General features: G+C 48.1%; 2 protein-coding genes across 7 annotated transcripts in view; both read left to right on the top strand.

Moving 5' to 3' along the window:
* The window catches only part of UBAP2L (ubiquitin associated protein 2 like), a 30,474-nt gene extending 23,825 nt beyond the window's left edge, over window positions 1-6,649 (top strand). For 4 of the 6 annotated variants that reach the window (XM_039363152.1, XM_039363156.1, XM_039363153.1 and 1 more), the window contains 9 exons: window positions 255-450; window positions 1,064-1,152; window positions 2,053-2,106; window positions 3,056-3,137; window positions 3,304-3,521; window positions 3,617-3,722; window positions 4,513-4,580; window positions 4,967-5,164; window positions 5,810-6,649. In XM_039363152.1, coding sequence (XP_039219086.1) covers window positions 255-450; window positions 1,064-1,152; window positions 2,053-2,106; window positions 3,056-3,137; window positions 3,304-3,521; window positions 3,617-3,722; window positions 4,513-4,580; window positions 4,967-5,164; window positions 5,810-5,902 — 1,104 coding nt within the window. In that variant the 3' untranslated portion in view covers window positions 5,903-6,649. Of the gene's footprint in view, window positions 1-254; window positions 451-1,063; window positions 1,153-2,052; window positions 2,107-3,055; window positions 3,138-3,303; window positions 3,547-3,616; window positions 3,723-4,512; window positions 4,581-4,966; window positions 5,165-5,809 lie in introns of all 6 variants that reach the window. The other 2 variants (XM_039363154.1, XM_039363157.1) reach the window with 2 other exon arrangements.
* Window positions 6,650-7,949: 1,300 nt separating this feature from the next.
* Window positions 7,950-13,805, top strand: HAX1 (HCLS1 associated protein X-1). The gene is made up of 8 exons (XM_039363500.1): window positions 7,950-8,091; window positions 9,404-9,636; window positions 10,195-10,361; window positions 10,522-10,579; window positions 11,798-11,907; window positions 13,011-13,110; window positions 13,295-13,412; window positions 13,696-13,805. Exons 1-7 carry the CDS (start codon window positions 8,048-8,050, stop codon window positions 13,390-13,392), a joined length of 810 nt encoding a protein of 269 aa, XP_039219434.1. The 5' UTR covers window positions 7,950-8,047; the 3' UTR covers window positions 13,393-13,412; window positions 13,696-13,805.
* Window positions 13,806-13,950: the final 145 nt, after the last annotated feature.

The raw sequence follows: 13,950 nt of genomic DNA, 5'->3' as shown, positions 1-13,950 counted from the left end.
GGTGGGTTTCTCCTCGGTGTTTACTTGATTCTTGTCTTCTGCGTGATGATTTCTCTGGTGTCAATCCCTGCTTATCTGGGTGTGTGGACAGAGAGGTCTGACGACATTACTTAAATGGGTCACGAAACGTCTGCGAGGAAACAAGACGGCACCAAGGACCTCACAGTGGACTGAGCTTCTGTGTGCCCGTCTCTGACCTCCTCCTTACACCTCCCATTTCTTTCTCTCCCACCGTCCCTCCTTCCCTTCTGTAGCACACCAGCATGGAGAGCGAGGCCGTGCTCCACTCTTCTGCAAGCACTTTCTCCACCGCCTCCAGTACTGTCTCGGCCCCCCCGCCGGTGGTCAGTGCCCCCTCAAGCCTGAGCAGTGTCAGCAGCTTGGGCCTGAGCCTCAGTAATAACTCCACCGTGACGGCCACGACCCGCAACTCCATAGCCACGACGTCAGGTGCCTCAAGGACCAGGGTTGGCTGGCCGGGTGGGTCGGTCCTGGTGGGGACCCTTGGGTTGGGAGAGGGTTTCACGATTGACACGATCCCTTTGAAGGAGGCGGTATGGATTGTAGGGTGTTATACAGCAGAACCAGCAAAGGCTGGGAGAATTTTTCCCTGCTCTGTCTTAACAACCAAACGGAATCAAGACGGAGCTGCCTTGAGTCTCTTTCTCACCCTTTCTGCTTTCCCAGGATCAAATTAACCCTCCTTCTCTCTTTCTCCTCCTCCTCCTTTTCCTTCTCCCTCTCATCTTCATCATTTCCTCCTCCTCCACTTTCATCTTCACTTCTTTTTCTCCTTCATAAATTTCCTTCTCCATCTTCATCATTTCCGTTTCCTCCTCCTCCTCCACTTTCTCCTTCTCCTCCTCCATCATCTTCACCTTCACTTTCTTCTCCTCCTTCATCTCATCTTCTTCTTCACCTCCTTCACCTTCACTCTTTCTCCTTCACCTTCTTCACTTTCTCCTCCTTCACTTTCTTCTTTCATCTCCTTCACCTTCACTCTCTCTTTCTCCTCCATTTCTTCTTCACTTCCTCCTCCGTCTCCATCTTCTTCTCCTTCTAGGAAAGGCTCCCCCAAACTTGCCACCCGGTGTGCCACCCTTGCTGCCGAACCCGTACATCATGGCGCCAGGGCTGCTGCATGCCTACCCGGTGAGTCAGGCCCGCCCGGCCACCCTCCAGGTCAGCCGACCCACGCCAGTAGATCCTACTCCACTCTTTACCCGTGGCGGAGCAGGAGGGACAGTGCGTGGGAGAACAAGCCCCGAGCGGTACCGGATGTGGTTGACGCAGCCCCTCAAGCCTGCCTGGACTCACAACAACTGTCTCGGACAGACATTTGCAAGAAAAAAAATATATTGGCAAACGATGAGGGCGGGATCCTCTCCCTCACTGGGGAAAGAAATATTGGTTTGTTCCTCAACCGATCTCTAAATAAGATAATCGTGTTGCTGATGACACAGGACGCCCGTCAAAGCAGCTGTCCTCCCTGGGATTTTAGGGAAGGGTGAAAAATTGTCCCAAAATAACTTGATTATTTTTTCCCCCTTGAATAAACTGGAGGAAATTCCCTCCTAGTTCCCTGGTCTGGTTATAGTATCCTGCTGCTTGAACTGTCAACAACTGAACACCAAGAACGTTATTTTATTTAGAGTCAAGTGGTGTTAAATAAAATTAACACTGGGTGGGTATCCGGGAGGGTCTGCTTCCCTAAAATTACGCCCACCCTTCGCTTTGAGGGAGAGGCTTCGATTGTCAACAATGTGAGTGGGGGGGGGGAAAGATGTAAAATAAATGAAAAGATTTTGTTTTTCTTTTTTGCTTTCCGCTCCTGCCTTTTTCCTGTTGAATTTACACGTTTTGGAAAAAGTCTTTTCCTCAATAAAGTTTACAATTTACTGTGCCGGTCTAGCCGAACGCCTTTGGCTGTGTCTGTCGTTTTATTTTTAGGGCAGGCATTTCCAACAGCATATGGACATATATATATCTCATTTGAAACATTTTGGAGAATTCCTAATTTCTGTCTCTCAACTTCTTTCTGACTTGTTGCAGCCTCAAGTTTACGGCTACGATGACTTGCAGATGCTTCAGACAAGGTTCCCATTGGTGAGTTAAACCCAGCCTTCCTCCACAGGTGGTCCTCTCTGCTTATTGTCAGAATTCAGCCCAAAATGTCTATTGCTAAGGGGGGGGGAACCTTTGTTAAGTGGGCTTTGCCTCCTTTTACGAATGTCCTTGCCACAGTTGTTAAGGGGATCAGTATAGTTGTTAAATTAATAACCCGGTGGTTAAGTGACGGTCACTAAATGAAATGTAAGTTGAGGATTGCTTGTATCTGAGAGGTGTCTTCTTGCAAAGAGCCCTCATCCGTCCGTCCGTCCGTCCGTCCATCCATCTATCTAATCTGATCTAATCTATCTTGTCTATCTATCTTATCTATCTTATCTATATATCTAAATTATATAAATATGTTTCTATCTTTTTATAGCTATCTTTCTATATCTATCTATCTATCTATCTATCTAATCTATCTTGTCTGTCTATCTTATCTATCTATATTATATATCTATTTATTTATTTATTTATTTATGAGACTTATATACCGCTTTAAGTGCAAGCACTCTCTAAGCAGTGTACACCAGTAAGCAATGTATATATATATATTTACATTGCCCCCAACAATCTGGGTCCTCATTTTACCTACCCCGGAAGGATGGAAGGCTGAGTCAACCTTGAGCCGGTGAGATTTGAACCGCTAACCTGCTGAACACAGTCAGCTAAAGTGGCCTGCAGTACTGCACTCTAACTGCTGCGCCACCTCGGCTCTTGAGGTGGCTCTATCTTTATCTATCTATCTATCTATCTATCCATCCATCCATCCACCCACACACCCACACATATACATATACACAAACAGATATATATTTAACCAAATCTGCTGCTTTAGTATATCTTCTTTCCGACCCACACTTTTATTGTAAAAGTCTGCAAGTATAATTTCCCATTCCTGGGACTTCGCCTCTCCTCATTTCTCCTTCTCCCTCCTTCCTTCCAGGACTACTACAGCATCCCCTTCCCCACCCCAACTACCCCACTGACCGGAAGAGACGCAAGCTTGAATAGCAACCCTTATTCTGGTAAGAGGTGGCTGGAAGGGAGCGAAATTCCTCCGGGACGGCAGATGCAGACCAGATCTTCGGCTCGGTCCGGCTGTTGATGTCCTGCAAGCCGCCGGCGAAGGTGACCCAGATCTGCTGCGCCGGGACAAGCCCAGCTTACCACGTCCCCCCCTTTTTCTTCCAGGTGACCTCACGAAATTTGGCCGGGGTGACGCCTCTTCTCCCGCGCCGGCTACCACGCTGGCTCAGCCTCAACAAAACCAGACACAAACCCATCACACCACCCAGCAGACGTTCCTCAACCCGGCCCTGCCGCCCGGCTACAGTTATACCAGCCTGCCCTACTACACTGGGGTTCCTGGGCTGCCCAGCACCTTTCAGTACGGGCCCGCTGTCTTTCCTGTGAGTGCCAGCCTGGGATTAGGGGGTGAGCCTGAACCCCCTTCCTGCCCCCCTCTCCTCCCCCAGCTCATTCTCCATCTGTCTGCTTTCCCCAGGTCGCCCCTACTTCTTCCAAGCAGCACAGCGTCAACGTTAGCGTGAATGCCTCGGCTGCCCCATTTCAGCAACCCAGTGGTTATGGGTCCCACGGATACAGCACGGGTCAGGAGATTTAAAAGGGCAGGGGGGGCATTGGTTTGCGAGGAACGGGGAGGAGCAGAACCCAGCTCAGGCTTTTGACACTTTGGGGGGGGGTGTCCGTTCAGGTGGCCACTTCCAAAATTCTTATCCCATAGCTATGCAGGGAGTTCTTCAGCTTTACGACCACCGTTTAGCCCGACGTGTCTGTTCCAAAAGCGAGTCCGTTGCTAAGCGAATTTTGCTTCGTTTACGGTTTTACTTGCCACCGTCGTTGTGAGTCGCTGTGGTTGTCAGGTTCGGTGAATCTGGCTTCCCCCGTTGACTTTGCTTGTCGGAAGGTCGCCAAAGGGGGGAATCACGTGACCCCCGGGACACGGCGACCGTCGTAAATAAGAGTCAGTTGCTTGGGGATGCTGTACACGGTCATCAAAGTGAAAAAGCCACTTTGTTCGGTCCTGTGGTCACTTCCAGCGATCAGTAAAGGCACGTGGTTGTCAGTCGAGATTGTGCGTCAGATTCCACGGAGGGGTCAGGATCTCTTGACTTGAATCCCAGAGGAGCTTCCGGGTGCAGGGGCAGCCTACCCTTTGAAACCGTTAGTCACTCCGTTGCTGCTTTCTTGTGATGTTTCCCAGACTGTCTTAATTAATTTGTATTGGCTACACAAGGTTCTAAGCCTAAAGCTTGTTTTAGATGCTGTGCAATCAACTTGCTACGAGGGTCTCTACCTCCCCTAGGAGCAAATGGGGGGGGGCTGAAGAGTGGCAGAGGGTGTGTTGCTAATTCTGTTCCTTTTTTTCCCTCTCTCCAGGAGTTTCCGTAACATCCAGTAACACAGGAGTGCCTGATATCTCCGGCTCTGTCTATTCTAAAACGCAGGTTGGTAGTCGTGAAGAATTGGTGTGGCCTGGAAGACGAGGGATAAAAAGATAGCGGGATAAGAGCCGGTCTGGCCTGGGGGGGTTAAGGTTCTGGCCTAGGAACCAGGAGACTGTGAGTTGTAGTTCTGCCTTAAGCATGGAATCTGGCTGGGTGACTCTGGGCCAATCACCGGGAGACGGAGAGTTCTAGTTCCACCTTACACAGATGAAAGCCATCTGGGTGACTTTGGGCTGGGGAATTCTGGGAGTCGAAGTCCACGGGTCTTTTAAGTTGCCTAGTTTGGAGACCCCTGAATTTTGGCCTTGCACTTTTTGGAACCAGAGGGAGCGAGAGACACACCTGCACGCCTGTTCACCCTCCCCTCCGTTTCCTTTCCTCCACAGCAGTCCTTCGAGAAGCAGGGATTCCATACTGGCACGCCAGCGGCTTCCTTCAACTTGCCGTCAGCGCTGGGCAGCGGAGGGCCCATCAATCCTGCCACGGCCGCGGCCTACCCCCCGGCCCCCTTCATGCACATCCTGACCCCCCACCAACAACCTCACTCCCAAATTTTGCATCACCATTTGCAGCAAGACGGGCAGGTAAGTAGGGCATTGCTTCTGAATTGGACTCGGCCTTGTTGCCGGCTGCCAGTCCTGAACCCAATAACCTGTCTGTCTGACTATCTATCTATCTATCTATCTATCTATCTATCTATCTATCTATCTATCTATCTATCTATCTATCTATCTATCTATCTATCTATCTATCCTATCTTCCATCCATTCATCAGTCTCTCTCTGTCATCCCTCCATTCATCTGCCTGGCTATCCTGTCCTATCCTATCCATCCTCCATCCATTCATCTCTCTGTCTGTCTGTCTGTCTATCTATCTATCATCTATCCTACCTACTTACCTACCATCTAACTATCTACCTATCATCTGTCTGTCAGCCTGTCAAATTTATGGATAACTCTGGGCAGCTTACAAAATTGAGAAAGTAAAACTAGAAAACAGACCTTAAGGTTCTTATCCGTTTATATCCTGTTTTTGGCATGTCGTTGAGCCTCCCCAGGGTCTCTGGAGAGCAACGGGCAACCCAAAAACGTAGTCACACTCGATTCTGCAATTCGGGGCTCCAGTCCGTTCCGGCTCTTAAAATGAGCGTGGGGGGGGTTGCTGTTGGCTGACCCTCAACTTCTTTTTCTCTCTTCCACCCCCCCTTTTTCTCCCCCCCCCCCCGCAGAGCAGCACCCAACGCAGTCAAGGCAGTTCCATTCCTCAAAAATCGCAGGCTAACAAGTCGGCCTACAACAGCTACAACTGGGGCGCCAACTGAAACACACACATACACACACACCCCCACGGCAACAGCAGCAGCAGCAGTGTGACACTTCAACCAAGAGACCGGCAGAAGGCAGAAGAACGACAGCGACCCATCCCCCCCCCCAAAAAAAAGAAAAAAGAAAAAAAAAGGAACGATCCCCCCCACCCCACCCGGGAGAGTGCCTCCCTCCCCCTCGGCACGGCCCTGCAAGCCTTGGGAGACGCGGCCGGCCAGTCCTAGCCGGACCCTGCGTCCCTCCCTCCCTCCCTCTTATCATCACCCACCCCCTTTATCGTATGTAATATAGAATTTGTATCTTTTCTTTTTTTTCCTTCTTTCTCTCTCTCTCTCTCTCTCTTTTATTTTTGTTCTCCCCTCCCTCCCTGCATTCATTCAGAGAGCCGTTCAGCCGTAGGGGCCTTTTTTCTTTTCTTTTTTTGTTTGTTTTTCTTTCTTTCTTTTTTTGTTTTCTATTCCTTGACTCTCCCTCTCACCCCCCCCCCTGAGCCTTTGCCCACCTACCCCCCAAAATAAATTACTGCCCAGCGGATCCAAAGGAGGCAACACCTGGAATCCCTCCCTCCCTCCCCTCCCCCAACGCCCTCCCCTCCTTTATTATTAGGAATAAGAGCAGTAATTGATCTGAACCGCGTTGTAAGATTAATTAGTTGAAGTGGTTTTTTTTTGTACTGTGTTCTAAATTTAATGGATAAATGTGTCTTGTATATAAAAATGAAAACCCCATTCTGTTTTTCTGGATGCGCAGTGTTTGGTGTTTTTTTTTCCTCTCCACCCCCCCCCCCCAGTTGAGCCGTTCCAAATCCTCGGCTCGTTTGCCATTCGTCCTCGACTTACGACGGGCCCTTTAGTGACCATTTAAACTTATCGCGTACTCGAAAAGGGGGGCTTCGGTTCTGGATGAAAGTTCCAATGCTTGTGCCCTCCATTAGCGAACATTTGCACTTACGACTAAGGCAAGCAACGTAAAATGGAATTGATTGTATGATGATCCTGTTTTACAACCGTCGTGATATACGACGGGAATGGATAGACTCCAGTTTGGTCATATGTCGAGGGCTGGATTGGGCAGGGCTGGTGGGAGTCGTATTTGACCACGAAGAGATCAAGATGAGAATTGGGGCCATCATATTGAGGGTGGAGGAGAAAATTAGAAACCAGACCGATCTTTGAAATGAAATCAAATTTAATCTGCGGCAGGCAGATTTAAGTAACATCATGGCGACCCCAGGACAGATGAAGCACATGTGATAAAGAAGACAATATTCCGTACAATTTTAACAATACAAGACCCTTAAATGGAAAATGGGAGAAAACTAGCACATTTAAATGGGAATTTAACTGGACGGAGAACATTTCTTTCTGTTTTTTTAAAAGGCTCCCATTGCAAATAATACTGGTTTTTGTAGAGGTTTCTCCTTGAAAATATATTTCTTTTTTTAGAGGTGCCCATTGCAAATAAAGACTGTTCCAATAGAAGGGAATAGCTGTGGTTCTCTAGATGGGAACTAAAGATATTCAATGAATAATCCTGGTTTTTTAGTGGTTCACATAAAACAATATTTTAAGAGGTTTCTTAAGCAAATGGGGACGGGGGCTGTATTTTCCAGTGCTGTATTTTGGCAATAGTCAAAAAGAGGACAAAATACTGATAGATGGCTCTTGAATTAGAGATATACAGCCAAATTCAGAATACTATATTGAATCCAGGGTCTTCAGGCAAGGCTTAACAGAGCCCCTCCCTGGGAGACTAGCCAGGAAATAAAAAACAGGGTTTTTTTTTTAAAAAAAAACCATTTTTAAATTTGGGTTTTTTTTCCCCGGTGCAATAGTCACAAAAGCAGGATTAGAGGCTTTTAGAGGCCCGGACTTCAACTCCCAGAATTCCTCAGCCCGCTATTTTGCCTTTGCTTTAGCTTGGCTTTCTGAGGAGTCCTGGGAGTTGAAGTCCCCGCTTTGGAGGTCGCCAAGATGGAGAAACGGCGCTTCGGAGTGACGTCACTCTCGGAGGGACGCTGTTGTAAAATGGCGGCGTGCTTTCCGGCACCGCGTAGGCCGCAGGCGCCTTTTGCGACGGGGTGGCGGAAGCGAGCGCTCCTGCCGTGGCGAAGCGGCGTCTCTTTACGGCCGCTCGGCGGAATGAGTGTTTTCGACCTTTTCCGAGGTTTTTTCGGCTTCCAGAGGTGAAATATCGGGGTCCCCTCGACAGATCGGGCGTGGGGCGCGGGCTGCTCCCCCTTTCCTGCCCCAGACGCCTTCCAAGCGCGTGTAGTGGGCAGAAGTCTCACCGGTTGAGCCCCTTCCTGGCCTGTGGCTTTCCAGGAGGGTTGGACCAAGGCGCCCATCATCCCCTGCCCTACGGGGGATGGGGGAGCTGTGGCCCAATCCATAAATGAAGTCCTCCCATGCTTGGGAGATTAAAGCAGCACCTGTTGGACCTCTGTCTGCCTGCCAGGGAAAAGCAGCCTTTCCTCCCCTCTCAGCTTGTCTCTGTACCTGTTAGATTTCGCCCCCCATATCAGCAAAAGATATGGGTGTCATTCCTCCCTTTTAACCTTCACAACAACCCTGAGAGGTAGGCTGGGCCCAGATTAATCCCCAAGATCCTGCCTCCCACTTTTGAGATTCCTATCCCATCAGGATTCGAACCCAGGCCCTCCCTTGGTTGGCACACACAGACCAACTCAAACCCTTGTTTACATTAGTTTGAAGTCAATTTTGCCTCTTTCATGTTTTTTTTTTTTTAAAGTTGTGTGTAAATCATAATACAGTCAGGATTTGGGGTTCGGCTCAGAGTTTTATGTAGATATATAGATATAGATACAGATGATGGATGGATGGATGGATGGATGGGAGGAAGGAGATGAATGATAGAGAGATGATAGATGAGACAGATAGATAGATGGGAAGAAAGGAAGGAAGGAAGGAAGGGTAGATGGATAGAGAGATAATAGATGATACATGATAGATTAGGAAAGAATAATAGAGAAGATGATTGAGATAGATAATTATCAGATAGATTAGATAATTGACAGATTAGATAGACAGACAGACAGATGGATGATAGAGAGACAGACAGAGAGAGATAGACAGGCAGAAAGATGGATATCATATATATATATATATATATATATTAGATGAATAAACAGACATCGTATAAGAAAGAGACAGACAACTATACAGACAGATGGATATGAAGAATAGAGAGATAGCAGATATCTATCTACATGATATCTACCTACCTCCACCATCTCGGTCTGTCTTTCTTTTATGAACATCCCCCACTTACAGATAGGAACTCACCTGGGGAAAAAAAAAAATTGTTTCAAATCAATCGAGCGATGCCAAGGCAGAGAAACAAGTTTATTTTCTACCTATTTTGCCAAGACAGCTGGAAGACCCTTTCACCCGTGGGATGCTGTCTCTGCTCAGGCCAGGAATTCGACTGGGAAAAGCGGTTAAGAGACCCTTGGTTTCTCCTCTCTCTACCTGCAGGAACCCCGACCCCTTTTGGGGGGCTTTCACCCGGGATGAGGACGATGAAGATGATGAAGACTATCTGGATTTTCAGGAAAACCACCTTTTCCCTGACGGCTCCACTTTCGGCTTCACCTTCGAGCCGGGCGGGATTCCCTTCCACGACCATTTTGGCTTTCAGGAGCTCTTCCGCGATTTTAACAACTTCTTCAGTGACATCGGGACCCAAAGTCTGCCTCCCCCGTCCTTTGGTGGGTGCCCTTTATGGGGGTGGGGGGGGGTCTGAGCAGTTGGGATCTGGAGGGATCATCCAACTTTGATCGAGTGGTTTGAAATATTTGATTTAGACTTTCATGGAAATAGATAACTCTTATCCAACAGGATCCAAACCCTGAATCTTTCTAATTTTGCAATATTATGTAGATGGAGGAGGAATAATCCTTCCTTCCTTCCCCCTTTCTCATCTTTCACGTTTCCTCTCTCCCTCCGCTTCCTTCCTTCTTTCTTTCCTCCCTCCCTCCTTCTTTCCTTCCTTTTCTATTCCTTCCTCCCTTTCCTTCCTTTCTGTATTCCTTCGTTCCTTCCACCCTTCCTCCTCCCCTTCCTTCTCTATTCTGTCTTCCATCTCTCTTCTTTATTCCTCCCTCTCTCCTTTTCTTCTATTCCTGCCTCCCTCCTTCTTCTTTCCTATTTTATATTCCTTCCTTCCCTCCTTCCCTTACCCCTTTCTAATTTATCTTCCTGCCTCCTATTTCACCCCCCCCCTCGTGATTTGCTCCTGAACCCATGTTCCACTTTCCTTTTTCCAGAATTCCCTCACTTGGAAGCCCGCTCGCCACCAGCCAGCCCCCCTGCTGACAAGGGACAGACCCTCCGTGATTCGATGCTGAAATTCCCAGACAGCTCCCGTCCTGGAGCAGAGGAGGGTCCCAATGCTCCAGCTTCAGGGGGGAGGCCCTGGGCCCCTTTCCGAGGGGTACGTGGGGCTGTCGTGAGTTATGGGGGGGAGGGAGAAATTGGCTCCCGTAACCCCCACTGACATTCCCCATTCCCCTTTCTTTGAATTGTCCAAACACTGCAAGTTGTTTTTATTTTCTTAGAGATCCAATGATCTTTTCTCTGTTCTTTTTCTGCAGTTTCAAGAGAGCCAGCCGGACGCCCCGGATTTAAAAGATTCTCGTAAAGAGGATGGAGGTCAGAGTTTGAATTTTGGGGGGAAGATCTAATGCTAACCCAGGGCAAATATTTGGAGCATTTCAGCCATTGTAGGAGTCGGAGGGTTTGTTCAGTATATTTGGGGGTGGCAGTGTCTGTCTTTATTTTAAAGATCTTGATAATCCATCAATCAAGTTCTTTATTACGGGCATAAGAAGGTGGAAGACAAGGTGCAAGCTTTTAAAAGTTAAAAAAGAAAAATCTACCAAGTTAAAACATTAAAAAAAACCACATCTTTATACAGGGATACATGTATATAAAATACACAAAGGTAAAAAACATTTTAAAAATCTAACATGTATACATAGACAAAAACAAAAACCTAAAAAAACCCAGAAAACTTTTTAAAAAAAAGCCCTATAAGAAGGAAATAAAAATATTAATTTTTTTTTTAAAAAAGAAAGCTAACACAAGGTGGATTTAAACCTATCGTACTGCAAAACACCCTCAACCAAAATTGGAAGGATGTTAGCTGGGCCTACCGAGCTACATCTTATCCGGTGTGAAGGAAACAACTTTGGGACTCTGGAACTCCCTGCCATCAGATGCGGCGGTGGCCACTGAATTACGTAGGAGAAACACCTACGGAAGAACGAAAGCCACGAAAGCCTCGCCTCATCCCTGCAACCAAACCTTTTAAATAGTCCCGTTTATGACGTCCGATTAATGATTAACCGGCCTTTGTCACCTAATCTCCCACTGCATGATAGATAAATGCTTTTAAAACTAAATTGTAAACTCAGAAGTTAGAACCGCTTCCAATCCAAACACACCCTATTTATGCGCTTTTCAAAAGAGCTTTCGGGCGGCTCCGTTCCCAGAAACACAAGTTTCTAGTCCTCGTGGTGGCAGAACAAACATAGAAGCTGCTTTTGCACTTTCCAGCTAAATTGTGTTAGCACTTAAAAGCAACCCGACGCATGTTTTGCACGGAAGAGGTTTTGCAAGCAGTCCTCGACTTACGACGTTACAACTCCCTTAGGGACCATTTGGAGGTACTTTTGAGCCCTGCCAAAAGACACTCAGGGCCTGATTCTGAACTCCTGAGGTTTGCTTAACAACTCAAACTCGCTTAACGGCCATGGTGATTCATTTAGTGACTGCTGGGGGGCGGGGAAAGGCGTGCAGTTCTCGGACTCCGAAACCCATATTTTTCTCTCTCTCTGGATCTCCTGTTTGTTTGTTTTTTCTTTACAGACCTCGATTCTCAAGTCACTTCCAAAGGTTTGGAAGCCATTCTTCCTCCCGCCCAGCCCCGGTCCTATTTCAAAAGCGTCTCGGTCACAAAAGTGATGGGGCCGGATGGGGTGAGTGCCGGGGGGGGGGACCCCCACCCAGTGGGCCAGGGAGGGGGCTTCGCAGACCTCGCTGAGGCTGAAAAGCCACACAGCTTTTTATTATTATTATTATTTCTGCTCCTCATGCATGATTTTCCCCCTTGCAAACTCTTGCTGCTCGTTTTCAAGCCCAGGGTGGCAGCTTATCTGAGTTTACGGCCATTTTGCCTCCTGGTTTCCATTTTAGACCACAGGTCAGCAACCTGCAGCTCCGGAGCCGCCTGTGGCCCTCTGAGCCTTCCTTCCCCTGCGGCTCCCGGCCGCCATTTGCAGAGAGAGACAGAGAGAGGCACTGGCCTTCCCTTCTCTCTCTCCCTCTGTGTTTGTGTGTTTTTGTGTGTGTGTGTGTGTGTGTGCTTGTGTAAAAAAAAGAGAGAGCGGACTCACGGTGTTCCCTCAGGAGCCGAAAAGCTGACTGGGCGGGGCTTCTGCAGGAAACAGGAAGGGCAGCGAGAGCTCGCTAGCCCAGCTCGGCTGGCTCAGGAATTCTGGGAGTTGAAGTCCGAGAGTCATAAAAGAGCCCAGGTGGCCTAGCTCTGAGTTTGTTGTAGAACAGATTGAAGCCAGATGGCCAGGTGAGCAGCAGATCAGAGAGAGAGGGAGGGGGGAGAAAGAGAGGGGGAAAGAGAGAAAGAGGGAGAGAGAGAGGAAAGAAAGAGAGAAAGAAAGAGAGTGGGGGAAGAGGACTGGCAGACCAAGGGCAGAAAGAGAGAGAGGGAGGGAGGGAGAGAGAGAGAGACAGAGAGAGAGACCCCTTTGACATCTAAAATGAAGATAACACTGCATATACCCTTTTTTACCTTTATGATCTCTCTCTCTCTCTCTCTCTCTCTCTCTCTCTCTCTCTCTCTCTCTCTATATATATATATATATATATATATATATATATATATATATATATATAAAACTATCTATCTATCCATCCATCCATCCATCTAATGGTAAAAAAGGATATATGTAGCGTTATCTTCATTTTAGATATCAGAAGGGTTTTGAGGCTCCCAGTGTTTTGTTTTCGGTGGGAAATGGGTCCAAGTGACTCTGAGTGTTTTGGTTGCCTACCCCTGATTTAGACAGTTGAGGAACGCCGGACGGTGCGCGACAGCCAGGGCCACGAGGAGACAGTCGTCACCCGGAGCCTGGGGCCCGATGATGGCGTGCTGCGAGGCCCAGGTAAGTCTGAGAAGGAGGAGCCTCTTCCAAACTACCATCCAGGGGGCACCTTTTTGCAAAAGGCTGCCAGCGTATGTTTCTAGTCCTCATGGCTGCAAAGCGCAGCCAGTAACATTTAAGTTGGGGAAGCCAAGGATCAGAAACGTGAAGTTGTTTTAGAGAAATTATTTCCGGTGTTTTGCAGGAGATCCGGCCCCTTTCATCTCCAGGCCGGATGGAGACATGAGTGACACGAGTTCGATTCTGAACACCTTTTTTCGCCGCTGGTTCCCCAACCAATAATCCTGCTGGCAGAGAAGCAGGTAAGGCGAAGGATCCCTGTCCAGTGGGCATTTTCTCTGTCTTAAGTCCTGCCTGCATGGGATTCAGTTTGGTCTAGTAGGGAAGGCATCAGGCTAGACACCAGGAGACAGTGAGTTCTAGTCCCACTTTGGGCCAATCACCAGGAGACGGTGAGTTCTAGTCCCGCCTTAGGCAGGGAAGCCAGCTGGGTGACTTTGGGCCAGTCACCAGGAGACGGTGAGTTCTAGTCCTGCCAAGTCTGAAGACCCCTGCTACATATTTATTGACATTTTTCCCCCCCAGGTTTTTAAAGCATTTCCTGAGCTCGCTCCTGCCTCCTCCTTCGCTGCTGGGTCTTCTTCTTCGTAGCCTGAAAATAGGAGAAATAAAAGAAATACTATATTTATGCCTGAGCTTGGCCTGCATGCTATTTTTTCTCCTCCGTTTGAAGATTCGGGGAGGGGGGCAAAGAAATTTTCCCGGGCAGAATCTTAACGAAAGACCCCGTGGAATCATTCTGGGACTGTTGGGGGGGTAGATTGCTCCTGAAGCTGGAGG

Source organism: Crotalus tigris, unplaced genomic scaffold (assembly GCF_016545835.1).
Source record: "Crotalus tigris isolate CLP2741 ecotype Arizona unplaced genomic scaffold, ASM1654583v1 scf7180000019553.37968852642:3898890, whole genome shotgun sequence".
Classification (NCBI taxonomy): domain Eukaryota; kingdom Metazoa; phylum Chordata; class Lepidosauria; order Squamata; family Viperidae; genus Crotalus; species Crotalus tigris.
Note: the sequence above shows the minus strand (reverse complement) of the source record. Positions and strands in the feature narration are given on the sequence as shown.